This window comes from Argopecten irradians, chromosome 7 (assembly GCF_041381155.1).
Source record: "Argopecten irradians isolate NY chromosome 7, Ai_NY, whole genome shotgun sequence".
NCBI classification, from domain to species: domain Eukaryota; kingdom Metazoa; phylum Mollusca; class Bivalvia; order Pectinida; family Pectinidae; genus Argopecten; species Argopecten irradians.
The window spans coordinates 30801432-30819499 of record NC_091140.1 but is presented as its reverse complement, the minus strand read 5'-3'; the positions used below and the strand labels follow the sequence as shown (position 1 = coordinate 30819499).

Below are 18068 nucleotides of genomic sequence, written 5' to 3'. Positions count from 1 at the left end.
AGGAAGTATTTGGGAATTCATAAATTAAGTATCTTGTCCCTGTATAACACCCCTTCTAGTCCTGACAAAGTGCCACATGTAATGTTTAGAAGCCTCTTTCCCTTCAGATGCTCACTTAACATCTGTTTCAAGTAAAGGAGCCCTCATTTACTTTCTAAAGGCCTCCAATCACCCTGGGTGTTATCTCATTATTCTTAAAATCTGTTTAATTTGCAGTGTTACAATAAATAAATGCAGGGCGAGTTTTTGGTTAAAGGGTGGCCAAACCATGTTGAAGCGTCATGCTCCCATCACCCAGCCTGCCACCTCTGAACTTCAAGTGTGAAATCCTCCTTTTTTAGATTTACTCAAACACCTAAACCTATCAACCTGATTAAGCCTTTGACACAGTGGCTTAGTGGTTAAGGTATCTCAGGCATGAACGTTAGCTGTTCACCTCTGAATCGCAGTACTGCTTGATTAAGATGTCTGATATTTTGTGGCTTAATTAATAGATTTTCACCTCTGAATCGCAGTGGCTGAATGGTTAGGGTGTCTGATATCCTACTCTAAGTTTTTCTTCATCTGGTGTCATTAGATGAGAATTTAATAGTTAATGTGTATAACATTATTTTATATATGAGCCCTCCAACTCTGGGTCACATATATACTAGGGTCATCTAGAGTAATTGTCATGTGCTGGTTCTACATGTAAGTTGGTGAGTTTTCGTCACTAGCAAACAATCTTAGTTTTTTCCTCTAGCTTAATTCATAGAAGTTTTTTTGAGATGACAAAGCTCTTGCCTTAAATATCATATGTACACCCAAATGAAATTGGCATGAACTTCAAATATAAAACAGGTACACAATGTGGAGAAATATTATGAATTTCATACAGGTGCCCCAGGTACATTAAATGTTGTAAAAGGCAATTAAATGATAAAATGTTATTTAATATTTTAGATAATCCTGTGTATCATAAATTGAATTTGTTTTTCTTTGAAAACTAAATCACCTTTTAAATACAAAGGAGTTCGTATTGAGGTTTTACTCTGTCGGAGCTGATCGTAATATTTCATCTGTCGTCAGCGTTCTGACATTTCAAATGATTGAGTCCTTGATCAATTATCATCTTAATCATCACTGGGCAGTCCTCGCTGAAATTCCTCATCATCGCGGTTATGTAAATTTGTTTTTCAACTCACCGATTTGACAGGTTATTATTTGATAAGTTTTTTACTCCCAAGCGTTTTGATTGATATACTCACTTGTAGTTTATTACGATGGATTGTAATAGCGGCGGGGACTTTTGTTTTCCTCCGCCGAACAGCTGCCTATCCATCATAGCCTTGTTTGACTACTCTACCATGTATAGATCAGTTTATATGTTTGGTTATGTATCACGCTCATACACATTATATTTATCTATGTGAGTAATGTGTCTTTTATCTCATCGTAGAAATAATGCTTTCTCATATATAGCCTTCATGTTAGATCTGTTTGTTGAGAAAACATATGTCATATTATTTTTCTTAGTAATCCTTGTTCAATATCTCAGTCAATTCATTCTTGTGTTGTCTAGATTTTTGATCAATGAATGGTCAGCGAACTATATGGAGACCGAGATAAAATATTGGAATCCCGTTAAAACTAAACCTTTGTAAATATTCTACATTTATTATAATCCACGTCAAAAAATATTGACAATTGTTTATCAGTAAAGAAAGTTCTGTTAATCTCGGCTCGCTCTAGGTGAGATCTGGTGCCCCCCGTCGGAGTAAAATGTGGGGAATTCCTTCCGTAATTTGACAGGTAACCTCTGTGATCTGCTGTGAATGTCCGGGATAGTGACGACTAAATGTTGACACATTTCCGAAGACATTCCTCCCACCTTGTTCCGCGTCCTGGACTCTGGAGTGCGATATTGACCCAAAGTAACTGTCTGGGACTCAAAGTTTTATCAGACAAGACGATATTAGGACCAGTTACGACTGTTTGGCTTGTCTAAAGATCAATTCATGAGTTTCAACACTTGTCATTACATGTACTTTCTTTTAAAATAGTTTAAACTTATGCCTCCATACAAAACTTACTATCATATCGATGATAAAGTGAAGATATGATGATATTAATAAACGTTGCTTTCTATATAACCAAATTTTCTAGAAACTATCTCTGTATCTGACTCTTTTATAAAGAGACACCTATGTAAAGAGATGGTGTCTACACCACCGTTGAAAATAAATGCTGAAAAGACACCTTACTGGTGTTTAAAGAGACATCATTGCTAATAATTTGTATATAAAGAAGAGACTTGACTGAATATAAAGAGACTATATGTCTATTTAGTGTTACTTAGTGTTTTTAGAATTAATTGTGAAAGTTTGTTCCTGGACAGACCTAAATAAGAGAATATCATTGAAGCAAAACATATATTATATGACCGAACCTCTCTTAACTGAAATGCTTTCACTTAAGACTTTCTTGTAACAATATTACTTCCATTTATAGTTACAGACTATCCTTGGTATAAGAGGCCATTGACATTATGGACTTGCTCACGAGTATCACGACCATCTGAGAGGTTTGACTCACTCTCATAAGGTCAATTGTTGTTTTATACTCAATACTCATTTCCGGAACTTAAAAAAAATCACCATCCTAAATCTCCAAAATATTATTACTTTTTATAATTATGATAAAAATTTGATTTAGACACCATTAAGGTGGCATGTTCCAATAGTTTACAATTTGTTCCTGTGGTCGTAGTTTAAAGGTTCTGGAAATGACATATGCTGACAATAATTTCAAATGTTGTATGGATGTACCCATTAACCGGTCATCATATCTATATCTAAACTCCATTTCCGTGCCACCTATGTGTGAAACTCCAGAAGAAGAAGAGTTCGTATATTTAACCGAACACTAGAGAGTTTCGCATCAACGAGCGTCCACTCCCGTGTGAAATAATTTGCCACTCAAGCATAACCCTTTATATCAGAAGAAGTGAAACATGCCGATATGTTCCTATTATATGGGTTTCATGGGCTAGTTGTTAAAATAATTTTCTGGAAATTACGAAAGTTTTGGTTGTGATTGAACAGGTGATCAGAGGAGCAGTGTTACTCAACTGGAAATGCCAGGTTGACACTAAGTGCGAAATTCGTCGATGTGTCACCTCCCGTTTATTGTGTACGATCGTGTTTCTTGTTCAGCATCATTACGTTTCTCGAGTAATTTCTAAGTAAATCATTATAAGATATAAACGTCATTGATCTTCAAAAAGGCAGATAAATCATAACTCAAATCTATATAACCGCATTTTTATCTAAATTAAAAAATCCTATCCATTTTTCTCCACATAACACCTAAACCTTGGGTGATTAATTGAGGAAGGCTGTCTGTATGATTAATGGACAAAAAGCATAAAAGCTGGCAGCAAGGACTTTGGTGTTAAGTTTTTGTCCAAGTTACAAATCAATACAACACTCGATCGGTATATGAATGCATCTCAATTTACTTTAATTTGGTCGTTAATGTTATAAGTACGACTGTTAATTCAGCACAGGTGAGGCATGTAGCCAATTAAAGGTATCCCGTCTAGCTACTCTGCGGTCCATCCGACGTCTTTGATAAATTTTAATTGCTGAACATTAGGCCACAATTCTAGCTAGGCATCCAAGATTTTACTGGCCTTCAAAACAACACTGAAATGATTGTGGAAGTCCATCATTTCCTTTGTCGTGTTTTCCCTGCGGAGAACTTTAAAAGGACAATTCCGAAATCTTAATTCACACTCGTAGAAAACAAGCTATAGAATGATTGGAAATTTCTGCACAGAATCTGTCAGCAAGCCAGATGTTTTACGTGAGTTTGACTTCCAAAGCCGACGTGTGCAGGCGGCCAAATTTGTGAAACACCTTAGTCACCTGTGCTTACCTGTGCAGGTCATTGTTTTCTGTAGTAACATGTACCTGTTAGTGGGATTAAGTATAGCTCCGACTGGACATGTACAGATTTAATGGGTCAAGCAAAATGGATTTCACAGATTAAGCGTTTTAAATGTATCTAGCAATAAGAGAAGTCTTTCATGGAAAAAAAAGATTGAAATGGCCCAAACTCATAAAGTATTAAAAGGAGATCTTTATTGGGTATTTATAGAAGTCAGGGTTTTGATATTTTTGTCCTTGATTGTTCAGGGTTTCGTTTGACTTGCAATAGGTGAAAATTAATTTATAGGTGTAAAAATTATATTTTATGGTGTGTGTTTGAAATGGGCAAATTTGTCCTGCCCAAGCAAACAAGTGGTCCAAATTAAAATTGGTACCTATTATGGCCAACGAGTGATATTAAATATTCCTAAACCTTAAAGGTACATAAATATCGTTACAGGTAAAAATCACTCAGGTGAGTTTTAACTGGCATGTTGACTAGTCTTCAATGTGTTAATGCTTTAACTATCTGAAAATGGTTTAATTAAAGTTTAAATGTTTGATTATCAATTTAGAAAGTTTTTTTGTGGTTTGATAATGGTGTTTAAAGTAATTTCATGTTTTATTATCATAATTACAGAATAAATAGAGGTTTAAAATCAATAATCAGTTAATAAGAATGTTTACTTTTCATTGCAATGGTATGTGATTCTATAAATTAGCACCAATTTAGCTCAAAATTCATACAAAATATACTGATAATTTCTGTAATTGAAAAATGAATTAATACATTATAGATACAAAATCAAACCAATTTTAATTATATATAAAAGCTTTATAATTATTAAGTTTTTTATTCAATTTGTTTATAGAGAAATTTTTTTTTTATTTAGAAGTGAAAAAAAATTGCAAGTGTTAATTTTTTATTGGAAACATTAAAGATTCATATTTACCTTGACAATTAACATCCTAACCTGGAAAAAAACCTACGGAAAAACATGATAAATAGGTTTACCTTATTTACTAATCACCTCCTAATGATACTAGATTAATCATTACATATAAATACTCACTTCCTACACACTACAAAGAAAAGTACAGTTATGCAGGTACAATGTGCCCTAAGTATGTTTGTATAATTACACACCTGTAAAATTTACACCTGTACATCCTGGTCACTGGTCAATCATTAGATATGATCTGCTATGACATCAGGCTGGCATGGTCTTGTTGACTTTAGCCACGAGTCCCTGGGGACAACTGACCATCAAGCATGTGACGGTCATTATGACACAAACACCAACAAACAATACATCTCTTTATCCTGGAGGTATTATCAACTGTTCCATCTGTAAATAATTTCATTTTTTTAAAGATTATATGTTAAATCTATAATTTCCCATTTGGCATTTAAGTCTTAACGAATAATGACAGTCACGGGTCCCAAATTTGTTTTCTTTACCACCAATTATCTTGTCTAATGAATGTAACTGAAAGGCGATTGGTCAAATCATTTAAGTGGAAAATATTTATTACAAATTATAATTCAAACTGGTCATTTACGAAGAATCAGTTGAACGGAGCATCTGCCAAATTACTCCAGTTAAAATTCCACTGCCTTGGATTTTTTGATTCATGAATATTCATGAATTTAGATATTATTGAATTCTTAACGGTAAGTTGTAATCATTGTCGATCCAAGGGGACTTAATTTGTATTGGTATAAATATAACTCTGGCTGATCTATTGGATAAAGTATTGTTCGGGTGTGATTTGGGGGAAGATTTGTTACATTCGTAACGGTTTATCTGGTTATATACGAGAGTGTAATGCATAGATTGTGACATACTACTGATTTATAGCTGAAATGATGTCATATTGTAATTTATCGAAAATAAGATTGATCTAAAATGAAAAAAGTAGAATTATATTTGATATTTATCATAAGAATATGAACTTTGACTTAAAACCAATATATATTACGTTTGAAGATAAGCGTGAAAAAGTAATTTGAAGCCTTCCCAGATCTTAATGTAAGTTTTAAAATGTCACTGTATTAGAAGCCATCAATTACAAATTACATAAAAAACAGATGTTTATCTCAAAAAGTTGGTGAAAAATAGTCGACATCCAGTGAAAGAACTTTTGTAATTGACAGAAAATGGTGGTGGTTTTCTTTTATTTGATTCTTTATATAAAATATCTGTGCTACGTAAATTTAAATTGTAAATTAATATGAATTTTAGATTTTATGGATCATGTCACATTGTTGAGTTCCTGTTCTCATTGTTGAAGTTGTCGGTATACAGGATTTGTGGACAAGTGACTGTGTGTATACATTTTAAACATTATTTATCTTCAGATACATATAAAAACATTTCCTGAAATTAAACCCCCTCCAATTTAAAAATATTGTCAAACCAGAAAAAAAAATTCATAGAGATATCTATCAAAAATAATTTTCTATAGCAAAATTAATGCACATATGTTTGAGAATAGGTTTTATGAAAATGAATAGAATATCACCCGTAGATTAAAATATCTTTTAAGAAATAACTTTGCTGAAGCTTTATGACTTGTTTATGTAAATTTATCAATTCATTGATTTAAATTCATTGAAAAAAATGTTGTATTTTCCAACAAAAATGCACTTTGTATAGTTTGTAATCATATTCAAATTACCTCAATAGCTATAGAACCCAACAAGATCTCTTTATCTCTTTATGGATTCCAAAATGGAAGATATAGAACATCTATCAAGATTTAAAGTTTGAAAAATGAAAATTTGCATTAAAATAGCATTATTATAAAAAAAAGATTCCTGATGTAATCTGATAAAAGTTTTATGTTGAGATGTGAATTGGACATCTTTATGATTGCCTTCTGCACTGTACATTATGTTCTGAGCTGAAATGAAAGAGCCCCCCCCCCCACAACCACAACCACAACCACAACCACAACCCCAACCCCCTAAGGTTATCATATTTCAGTTACTCATGCATTCCAAAGGTTATTCTAGGGCATTAATTCATATAGATGCAAATGCATAAATTATTTGTTAATTCTGTATGATCGGCATATGTGCTAAGGTCAGTAATATGGTCAAGTTTTTTTTTAGGTTTTCTACTCTGGCTTTTCCATCACTACCAAAACTTTGTATGTACCTGTGGATGTTCATTTTAATCTAAACTAAATTAAATCAAATTATTTTAAGACTGATAAGTTTTAATATTACAAAGTAGAACAGTATTTTTCATTTTTTTTTAAATCTTTTTTTTTTCATGTGTGTGTATGAGAGATTAATATGTCTTATAGAATCAATGAGCTGTCAGATTTTATGTCCAGAATTACGTCATGATCACAAGGTTACCTGACAACGATCAGTGTCGTCAGAGATTTACATTTACTATGCCTACTCAGTAGCTAACCGAATTACATGTGGTATCTACTTGGTAGCTAATTCCCTTTGCTCTGATACAAGACGTATTTACACAAACTGACACCCATTGAAACCTGTAATTTCTGTGGACAGATCATTGTCCCTCTATCTAAAGTGGTATAAAAGCTGCCCAGGTCACTGAATGGGGGGAGATAGCAAGGACTGGGGGCTGGGTAGGTATACCGGAGGGGGGTGTCTTCTGTCAGGTAGATAAAATATACTTATCTACCGATCCTGACATTAATATCTAAACAAATGTGGTAATTAGGGCCTGTATGTTAATGTCAATTTAGGCTTAGCTGTTGAATTTAGATCTGAATAAAAGGCCTATTGATTTTAAACATTTACTGATAATGTATATTTGTACACTGATTGGTTTTTTAACAGTTGTTTGTTACAATGTTTGCTGACTGTCAATATTTCTTAACCTGGTCAAGAATTGGTCCAATGGCTGGTCATTTGACCCTTTCTTGGTGTTAACAATATATTGACTGGTCAGTTCTGCTAGTGGACCCTCTGGCCATGTCAACAGCAGGTATGTTTAAAGAGGTAGTATAAGGCTCGAACCAGGAAACTGACTACTACAAAGTGACCGTTACTATTGTTAGATCAGACAGGTACTTGTATAATTGGAGTTGTGTCAATTAGAGACTCAGGAAGGTAAAAAAGGGGAGGTAATTACAGAATGATCAGTCAATATTTACCAGGACGCGGTGATGAGTGATGAAACACAGCACCTGCTGTTTAACATTGAACATTGATCCTCAATTCACGATTGTAATTTCACCGTTTCAAAACATTTGTGTCTACAAAGGATTCAAACAACTAGATCATTGTGTCAAATATCAAATAATTCAGGGGTAACATTTTATTCTCATTTAAAGCTATGGAACAATATGGATTTTAAGGATCTTGGTGAGTGAGTAATTGTGATTTTAGATATTTTGAAATCAAAATCAATGCTATATGAACTTTAACTTTTAAAATGCAAAAAAATGTTTGAGTTTTAATTGGATTGATTTTTATTTTCTCTGAATTGCTTATCAAGATTCTTATCTGTATTTTGCATGTGAAACATTATTAAGAATTTCTTCTAAAGCTTTTTAAAATTTTGATCTACTCACCTCTTGTACAAAAAAGTTTGTTGAAAGAATTTAAGGAATTTGAGGCATAAAGATATAGAACGTTATCTTGTGAATTAAAAGTGATACACATTTTAGAGCGTACACATTGTAAGTACTATAATTCTCGCTTTATTGTGAAATGTATTTGTGACGTACATTACAATCACAGAAATTTATCCTTCATCCCTGGAGGCTATAACTGATTTTTAATGTAATTAAATTCACATTTCTTTCCCTAATCGTGTCAAAATACCAGTTCCGTCGACACAATTTCATACCACATTTGAGACGTCCGCACTACTGAATAATCGTTTGGGATTGCTGGGTGCCATCGGATAAAAAAAAAATCAGCTTTACGTGTGACAACCATCTAACTGCTCATGATCCCTCCCCTTGTGTTACATCTGAAAGAATATCATTAGCGTAGCGTGTCGCACGGCTGACTGTGATTGGTCGACTGACTGAGGGCATTATTTCACGCCCGTGTAGCACTCTTCTATCTTCTTGTGTGTAATCAATACTAGAAAGGTAGATCCGGACAGATTAGTGGGCCTTTTTGTCTGGGTATTTCGAGGTTGATCAGTAGAGTTACTGACAGCACAGCTATACTGACACTGTGATTATACTGTATTTAGAAGGAAGGTGTTGGGGGACTTTAAAGTCACCGCTCTCATAGGCATGGAGTGGCAGGGTTTTGCTAGTCGGATCAAGGTAAAACGTTTATCAGATACTCGAGGGATATAACATGTGCTCTTCTCTGATACCCCACAAAATCAAGGTATTAGTAAGGCTTTGTCAATCATCAATTGAACAGTTATCAGTGTATTGATTTATTTCTTCATGTTTTGATATTTTCATTATAATCTTTACAAATATTATATCTCACAGATACCTTCACTTGTACTTTCAATTTATATACCTGCAATGTCTGAATAATATTTTTTTCATAATTTTCATTTTTATTTTATTTAAAAAAAACTTAACTTTACATACATGTACTTACAGTAATATAAGCTTGCAACTTCTAAATATTTTTTTAATTATTTTTCAAAATATTTTTTAAAAATATTTTAGCTAAATTCTATTAGTTTGATGTCTTTGATAGATACTTTTTATTTGATTAAAATCTAAAGTAATAGTCCATTAGAGTACATTTAAAAAAAAGTGATATCAATTAATTAAATCAATGAACCAAGAAATAATGTAATTACTCTAAGGTTTGAAGTGCTACAGATTAGCAATGAGTTTTCCTTTGAAGTTGAATTTCAAAATATTTCTTAACAATACACATCCTTCCTGTTTGAAATATTACAAAGGAATTGCAATGATTTGTTGTAAAGTGCTTTTCAGGTTACCCAATGGATTAAAATGTTCGGTGACTTTTAAAACTTTAAAGTTTTTAGTTTCTTTGATTCCATCATGTTTTCCGTCACCTGAATTTGTCCCTAGGCAGTATATGTGTAATTGTATCCCATTTCGTTAAGTCGTTTATCCAAAATAATATATAACGTATCAAAAACACTTCATCGTAAACTCCTTAATTTAACAATGGTGACTAGCGTTTGTCAAGAAAGAGTTCAAATACTTACCGTGGGATTTGTTGTAACAATAGGCATTTAACACTCTGCCGAACTGACCAGAAGGTGACCAGTACATAGAATTAGGCTTGACCAGTATACATTCACAACCGATTAGTGACTAAGCTGGACAAATCAAATCCAGTTTACTTTCACACAGTATACATGGCTTGTCTATATATCTAAATATTGCGTCTTCTTATATTTTTCAGAACATTTCGTGTCAGGTAACTGAACATTAACGACTAGCTAGAGTGAAGGAACTGAATTCATCTCTATGAGGGATTTTTAGTGTGACTTATGGAATGATTTGATAGCAATATTTATCAACCCGTGCCAAACATGGCAGACACTGTTGTGAGAATACTGTTGGTGTTTTCGGCTGTAACAATATCGGGATGTATTGACTTGTCCTACAGTGTACAGGAAGAACAAACGCCGCCGGTCATTCTGGGAAATGTCGAAACAGACAGCTCTGTTCTTAATCTAATTGACACGGACCAACAACAGAACCTGAAGTATAGCATCCTAAACACGGCGGAGGGCTTCACCAACAACTTTGACCTCGAAGAGAGTACAGGTGTACTTAAACTCGGAGAGAAGCTGGACCGCGAGGCGTTGTGTAATTCTGCTGTAACCTGTGTACTACAGCTTAGTATCGCTGTAGCTTCATCTGACAAGTTCATCACATCTATTAAAGTCAATGTCACTGTTCTGGACACAAACGATCACAGACCACTATTCTCGAGGAGTTCAATATCGGTGCCAATTTCTGAAAGATCATCTGTGAATCTGACCTTCCCAATCATTGGTGCTACAGATATGGATGCTGTCGGACTAAATAACTCCAGAATATCGTACAATATTTACCCCAACAGTGAGACATTTGGCCTGAAAACTTGTCTCAAGCACTCAGGGAAGTACAGATGTCAACCTTATTCTGAAACGGACAGTGGACAGAGAAAAACTTGATCGTTACCAAATCTATGTTGTTGCCACGGACATGGGTATCCCACCGCTTTCAAGTTCACTGACGGTTGATATCACTGTTGAGGACTACAATGATAATAGGCCTGTCTTCACACAAAATCGGTACAACGCTACGGTTCGTGAGGATGTTGCTGTGGACACCGTCATACAGACTGTTGTCGCTTCTGATCTGGATGCTGATGATAACGGAAAGGTGAAGTATGAATTCACATTCCCCCAGACTTTGTTCAAACTGGATGAAAATTCTGGAGAAATATCGATCATACAGCAGCTCACCTACTCTGCTGCCCCTTTAGAGTTGTCCGTCCGGGCTTATGACTTGGGAACCCCTCAGCAAACTAGCCTCACGGTCGTAGATGTGCACATCATTGATATCAACAACCACGACCCTGAAATTAACATCCGTCTTCTTAGTAACTCTAACTCTGCAACAGTTGAGGAGAACTCCAACATTGGCACTCTGGTGGCATATGTTTCGGTCCAAGACAAGGATAGTTCCAATAACGGAAAAGTGAACTGTTCTATAAAAAGTCCCAAGTTTAACTTGCTTCGTATCTCAGATTCAGAGTATACGGTAGTCACGGGTGAACAGCTGGACCGTGAACAAAAAATAGAATATGTAATCACAGTGGTGTGTGAGGACAACGGTCAGCCTCGGAGGAACCACTCCGCCAGCTTCATCGTGGAAGTTCTCGACAAAAATGACAACATGCCGATTTTCATGCAAAGTGTTTATTATGGCAATCTGACAGAGAATAACGAAGCTGGTAAAATGGTGACACGCGTCTCCGCTTCTGACATGGACCAGGGAATCAATGCAGAAGTCCGATATTTTGTAGAGAGTGATTTCGCAGATATGTTCTATGTGGAGCCAACTTCTGGTGTGGTGAAAGCTAACGTGCGATTCGACCGTGAAAAGGTCAGTGAGGTCAAATTCAAGGTTTTGGCCATGGACTCTGGTGCTGACATCCAGTATACTTCAAACGCAACAGTGATTCTTACCATCATCGATGACAATGATGAATACCCGGAATTCACACAAAAAAGTTTTAATTTTTCGATCGCTGAAAATAAGAATGCAGATACTCTACTAGGGAATATATCCGCCACCGATAATGATATCGGAATGAATGGTCAGGTGACATACTCACTTCCTTCTCAACACCAGATGACCTTGCCCTTTGTTGTGTTTCCTAACGGAACTGTTAAGTCAAATCGTCCCCTGAACAGAGAACTAAAAAGTAGCTATGATTTCATTGTCATGGCGACGGATCGCGGTGTGCCAGCATTGAGTAGCACTGCCAAAGTATCAGTTGTAGTTATTGATGAAAATGACAATTATCCACAAATAATTTATCCTGTTAAAAACAATGGTACAGTTATTGTGTCCCATCTCACACTTCCAGGTAACGAGGTGACAAAAATAGACGCATATGACCTTGATGAAGGTCGTAATGGTGCTTTAGTGTTTTCAATGTCCCGATCAAGTGCTAATGACTTATTTTACATAGAAGAGACAACTGGAAAAATTTATCTGGCAAAAGAAATCCATAAAGAGGATATAAAAGACTATAACCTCATGATAGAGGTCAGTGACAAGGGCATCGTGCCGAAAAAAAGTGGTGCCGATATTACGCTGAGAGTTGAGTTCACAGTTACAGAGGAGGCATCACAGCCAGGCATTGGTCAAAATGTGCTCATCGCCATAACGATTGCATGTGTAACTATAGTGCTATCGTTAGCGATCTTAGTGACAATATTTTTAATTCGGAGAGCAGATTCGTCCAAAGGAAGTGGGCGAGGAAGTCTCACAGAACATGAGGAGGTGAAAGTGACAGAGACATTACATATTCCTCCAAAAAAGCCATGCTTAGCCAGGGATGGGGCGCGCTCCCCTCTCCCAGAAAATAATAATAGTGTTCAATATGAGGTGAAAAAGGAAGTTAGTTTTTCAATGGACGATCACGATCATAGGGATTCTGGGATATTTATGATTGCCAATGACCATTCTAGTCCCGTCCCGATGACAAAGCTGAGTAAAACAAGACAACTTCAGGTGAGTACTTACAAACATGAAGAAGTTTGGTGTTATCTGAGTGATTATAGTTTCCAGACACATACTTAAGGGGGTATGTGGCATTTGTTGTTTTTATTCATAAACATTTTTAAACTCTTTTTATATAGGATAAAAAATTATTTAGCTACAGATGGTTCAAAAGTCATTACTAGAACATAGAGAATTTAAGTTATATTTGATAATTCAGCCAACAATCAAAGGAAAATGAGATCAAAAATTGTGGAGAACAAGGGAGATAACCATGACAATAGTGGAAAAAACTAAATTTGCTCCAATACAAGCAAAAACAACAGGTGTTTCATTCATATATATATATATAAACAGGATGTTACACTGAGGGGCACAGAATTTTCCATTTTGTAACATTTTAACTGATGTAATTAGTTACCGCAAGGCTATATTTACAGTTGTCAGTAAGTACTTGGTACAAAGCTGTACCTAGATCTTGATTCTCTGTCTCCAAGTATTACACGTAAAAGTATCTATTATGATTGTCATCACCCATCATCACCTCGACAGGTGAGATATATACTAATCTCGTTAGTACCAGGTGAGAGATCGTTCGAGATACAGGTGATAGATGGGGAACTGGCTACAGAAATCCCTAGGGGCTATTGTCATCAATATCTCTGTATTCTGAGTAGTTAAATGTATCAGAAAATCAACATGTGTTTAAATTGTGACTGAAAGAATTACGTAACTTTGTGATTATCGTAGTTCTAATGGACCATTTCTGTGGTCTGGATCTCGGTCAACATCAAGATCGTAATTATGATTTGATCTTGGTTATTAAATATCTGGATGGTCATTATATAAATCAAAGAGACATCGTTAAAGATTTTGTTAATTATCGTTAGATGTGGGATAGTTAAGGTAATATTCGTAATCAGCTATATTGTGTCCGTTTAAGTGTTACATAATGCTTCTATCAGATGTAGATTTCGTTGCTCGACATAGCCAAGCGAAAATGACAACATGATATGCTTATTAATATATGATAAATTGCTGAAAATTGCTACAGATGTTAAAGTCTCAGGCTCCAATGTTAATTGGATTCATTAATATTTCATCAAAAACACACACTTTTCAACAAATTCATTAAGATTTCATCTGTTGTTCTGTCACACTGACGGAACAAAGAAAGAAAATCAGGAAAATTCCTATACTTAGTGAATATTTTACCAGTACAGTTGTATTAACTGAATTTTTGAGTAGTTGTCATTTTTTCAGTTTCTGAAAAGATACAAATGGAGCTGTAATGTTGAATTTTTTTTTATCATTATTTTATTTTGTTTCAGTCTTAAGTACTATCTCAACTCGGTATTGTCATTAAATTTGTCTTGAATCACTTAAAAAAATTAAACATCTATTTTGTGACTTACTAAAATGATTATATACTAAAATGATGCAATAATTTCCTTCATTTCGATCTGATAGCTCCCTATAAGCTTATTCCATTACCTGAAGAAAATTGTGATAATTTTAATTTTCACCTATTCTGCAAACTTTAGTTTTCACCTTCCGTAGATAAAAACTTTGAGTATTTACAAATGTAAACATGGCAATATTTAGTGATCTAGATGTAGAACTAGATTGTAAATTATACAGTTTACATAAATACCCTGAGTATGATTTTAATGTTGACAACTAACACCCATCGCCTAAGTCCCTATGAATAAATTAAAAGTGTATTTATCAACGGTGACAGAGGATCTCCCTGTCAACAAACCCAACACCAAGGATCGTTCAAAACTGACACTCGCAAAGCACTAGTAAACAAACTTGGTCATGATTCTATCGTTTGGACACATCTCGACGGCCCGGAGATCGGATGGGCAGAAGTTAAAGTTTGACATTGAGGAGCTATAGGAAAGTACTCTGTGATAATTCTTTCGTTGAACATAGACAAACAAGCTAAATAGAAAATAATTTAGGCAAACTTCCACACCATTGTAACCAGGGTTGTTTAAAGTTAATATTATCATGTAGTAGGAGACATCAAACTTTAACATTAATCCCTGATCAATGACAAACATTTAGGGGATGGCATGTTGAAATCTGAACGCGAAGTAGGCTTGGATAAATATCTCTGTCGTAATAATTATCTCATCGACGGAAAGTCCTACCCTTCTTTAAACAAGGCACAGCAGGGCAGAGCGAACGTTGCAGGATATGAATAATTCAAATTCTATAGCTCTGTAAGCAATAGTTGAATAATAGACAGACAAAGATGATATGATGGTATCTCACCACAGGTTTTGTCTATAGGAAAGTAAACAATGGACTCCTCAAGTTCTCAGACCTGTGCATGATTTTCAAAATATTTCTTAAAAACCTCCACACGAAAACACTCTTTGTCTATACAAATAAAGGAAGATAATAGAAGTTATAGCGATAGCCTAAATCCTTTGTGTGTTTTTTCGTTAACTGATATTTTGCTAAGTGATTGAAGGCCGTAAAAATGATATTATGTCAGTTATTATTGTGTATATACAGGAAGTTTGTTCATCCACAGGTTAAAATTTCAGGTGTGATTTTGACATCGATAGGTAATCTGAGGTGTAATGTTAAAAAAAACCCTCTCCTACTGTCATTTCTACTTTTAAAAACATTTCACTCCACAAAAGTACACCCTTTTACATATCAGGGCCAGTAGGACAAAAGAGAATATATTTTTGTTCATATATATGTATGACAAATTATTTCTTTGAGAGTATTTTCAAAGCTTTAAGTTATATTACATCACAGTAATGGTATTAAACGTATTCTTTTACACAAAACTGTACATCTAACATTTATAATTTTTTCAAAGTTTTTAAAACAGATTTTTAACAGATTGAATTTAAAGTTAACACATGCTGTTAACAACCAAAAAACTTTTGAGTTTGTTTTTTAATTAAGTTTCAAAATGAATGAAAATATTTTCAAAGAGTTTAGATTCTGAAATGAGATAAAATGTGTTTATCTTCAAAATAAGGGTGTTAATTACATGTACACCAACAAACAGGTGTGAAAAGTGATATTCTACTTTAGATATTTCATGCTGATTACTTCATGTCGCATGTCGCAGTTACAGCTACATGCTGAAAATAATTCCAGTTCTAATAATTAAGTAGAAATATTGATAAAACTTTACAGGAGCTGGCATTTGTTGATTGATATGAATTGTTATTAAAAAAAAAAACTTTTTAAGAAGAGAATGCTTCAGTTATTACTTGACTTACAAACTTTTTATGAGAATTCCGAAAAGTGTACTTATTTTTTTTAAAAAATTTTTTCAGACATTTATGTCCCAACAAAATTCAAATCGAGATATTCCTGAACGGCGGGGAGATTTTGACGCAGCACAGGATGAGCTTCATCGCATGGCTTCAATACGATTACACGAAAAACTGATGCATTCTTACAACAAACCTTTAGTCTACCACCCAGACGAGGTATGCTTAATTGATTATCATAAGGAAAAATTTTATGGGACTGAAAATAGTGATAGATGTGTTTATACATTAAGAGGTATAGTATACGGGAAATTAGTTTCTGATTTTCCTCTTGGAACTCTGGGTTAGTTTCATGAGCTTCAAATTTGTCTTTTTCTTCAAATGTTCATATGATATAAAATGTTAAAAAAATTTTTTTTTCAAAATAATGAAAAACAAAGAATAAAATATTTAAAGTCCTTTAAATTAATGCTTAAACTATTGACAAAAATCACTATTTCATAAAGAAAAAATACTGTTAAATTATAAAGGTTTGATAATTCATGGGATCCCGAAATTGGAGTTAAAACAATCCATTGAAATCATTCAAAGGTGAATTGTAAACATTTTGAAGATAAGTCTGGAAGTACTCATCTGCCATTAAAATGATAATCATTTGATTAGTAATGAATTACATTTTTTTTTTCATTTTTTGAAATTGAATTTTCTGTCAATTAATTCTTTTAAAAGATCATATTGGAAAAACTTAATATTAAGAGATATCATTTTTGATCACTGAATTCAATGAAGGATTAAAGTTTTCCAATAACTGCTAATAATCGGGCCAATATTTTTCACAAGGTAAACAATAAGTTGTGTTCCTGGTATAGGTACGTGCCAGGTTGGGGAGGGTAAGTTTGTTAATTACGTGTCCGTGACACGGTGAGTCAGCTGTACTGTCAAACCAACAGTAAACACTACCTATATGTGGATAGTACTAGATGTATTAAGCTAAACCCTTGTTGTGAAAATGACACACTTTGAGGTAAAATACCGAATTCCTTTCCTTTAGTTTCTATTGTGTTTTTTGGGGACTGGGAATAATAGCGGGATTAAAATCGGATTATTTTTACGTAAGGATAGTCCTGTTGTGAAGTCATCGCAAGTCTCTGAATAAAAATCTCGGCTTTGCTTCCCAAACAGACAGAATGTCATTCTTTGTGTTAAATCAAGGCTTTGCTTTTGTTGAAATGTGTTAAAATCAAGGGGAAAGTGTGACGATACAGAAGACCCCCACCTACATTTCATTGTGTTTGACTCGTACTGGACACAATTCAATTATCGTGGTTTGATTAAGGGGGAGTTACTGAGTCCTACAAAATCTTTACCAAGATCAAAGTGAGGACTTCTTAAGTAAATATCTTAAAGAATTTTAATTTAAATCAGATTATTGGTATCAATTTAAATTCTTTGATATGGAGTCTTTATATTGTCTGCAAAATTTAAAAAGGAGAATGTTAAGTACATCAGAAAATAAAAAAAGATTATAAACATACCGTATATACATTATTAAAAAAATTGTTAGAAAATAAATTATAGAAATCATATAGCCTTATAATGTTTAAAATTTAAAATTTTAGTTAATGGTTTAAAAAAATAATCTGTTATAAATACCTAATTTTTCTTCATTGTACAAAACTTGAAATTTAGCTAGATCCTCCTAGTTTGATAATTTTAGTTTCCTAAGTACATC

At 34.0% G+C, this 18068-nt stretch overlaps 1 protein-coding gene and 1 long non-coding RNA gene across 5 annotated transcripts in view; both read left to right on the top strand.

Annotated features, from left to right (window-relative positions):
- Positions 1–18068, top strand: part of LOC138328134 (uncharacterized) — a 76062-nt gene that overhangs the window by 42482 nt on the left and 15512 nt on the right. The window lies entirely within an intron of this gene.
- Positions 1–18068, top strand: part of LOC138328130 (protocadherin-11 X-linked-like) — a 60912-nt gene that overhangs the window by 37723 nt on the left and 5121 nt on the right. For 2 of the 4 annotated variants that reach the window (XM_069274776.1, XM_069274780.1), the window contains 2 exons: positions 10264–13097; positions 16400–16555. In XM_069274776.1, the coding sequence (XP_069130877.1) occupies positions 11055–13097; positions 16400–16555 (2199 nt within the window). In that variant the 5' untranslated portion in view covers positions 10264–11054. Of the gene's footprint in view, positions 1–9018; positions 9253–10263; positions 13098–16399; positions 16556–18068 lie in introns of those variants that run through there. The other 2 variants (XM_069274778.1, XM_069274779.1) reach the window with 2 other exon arrangements.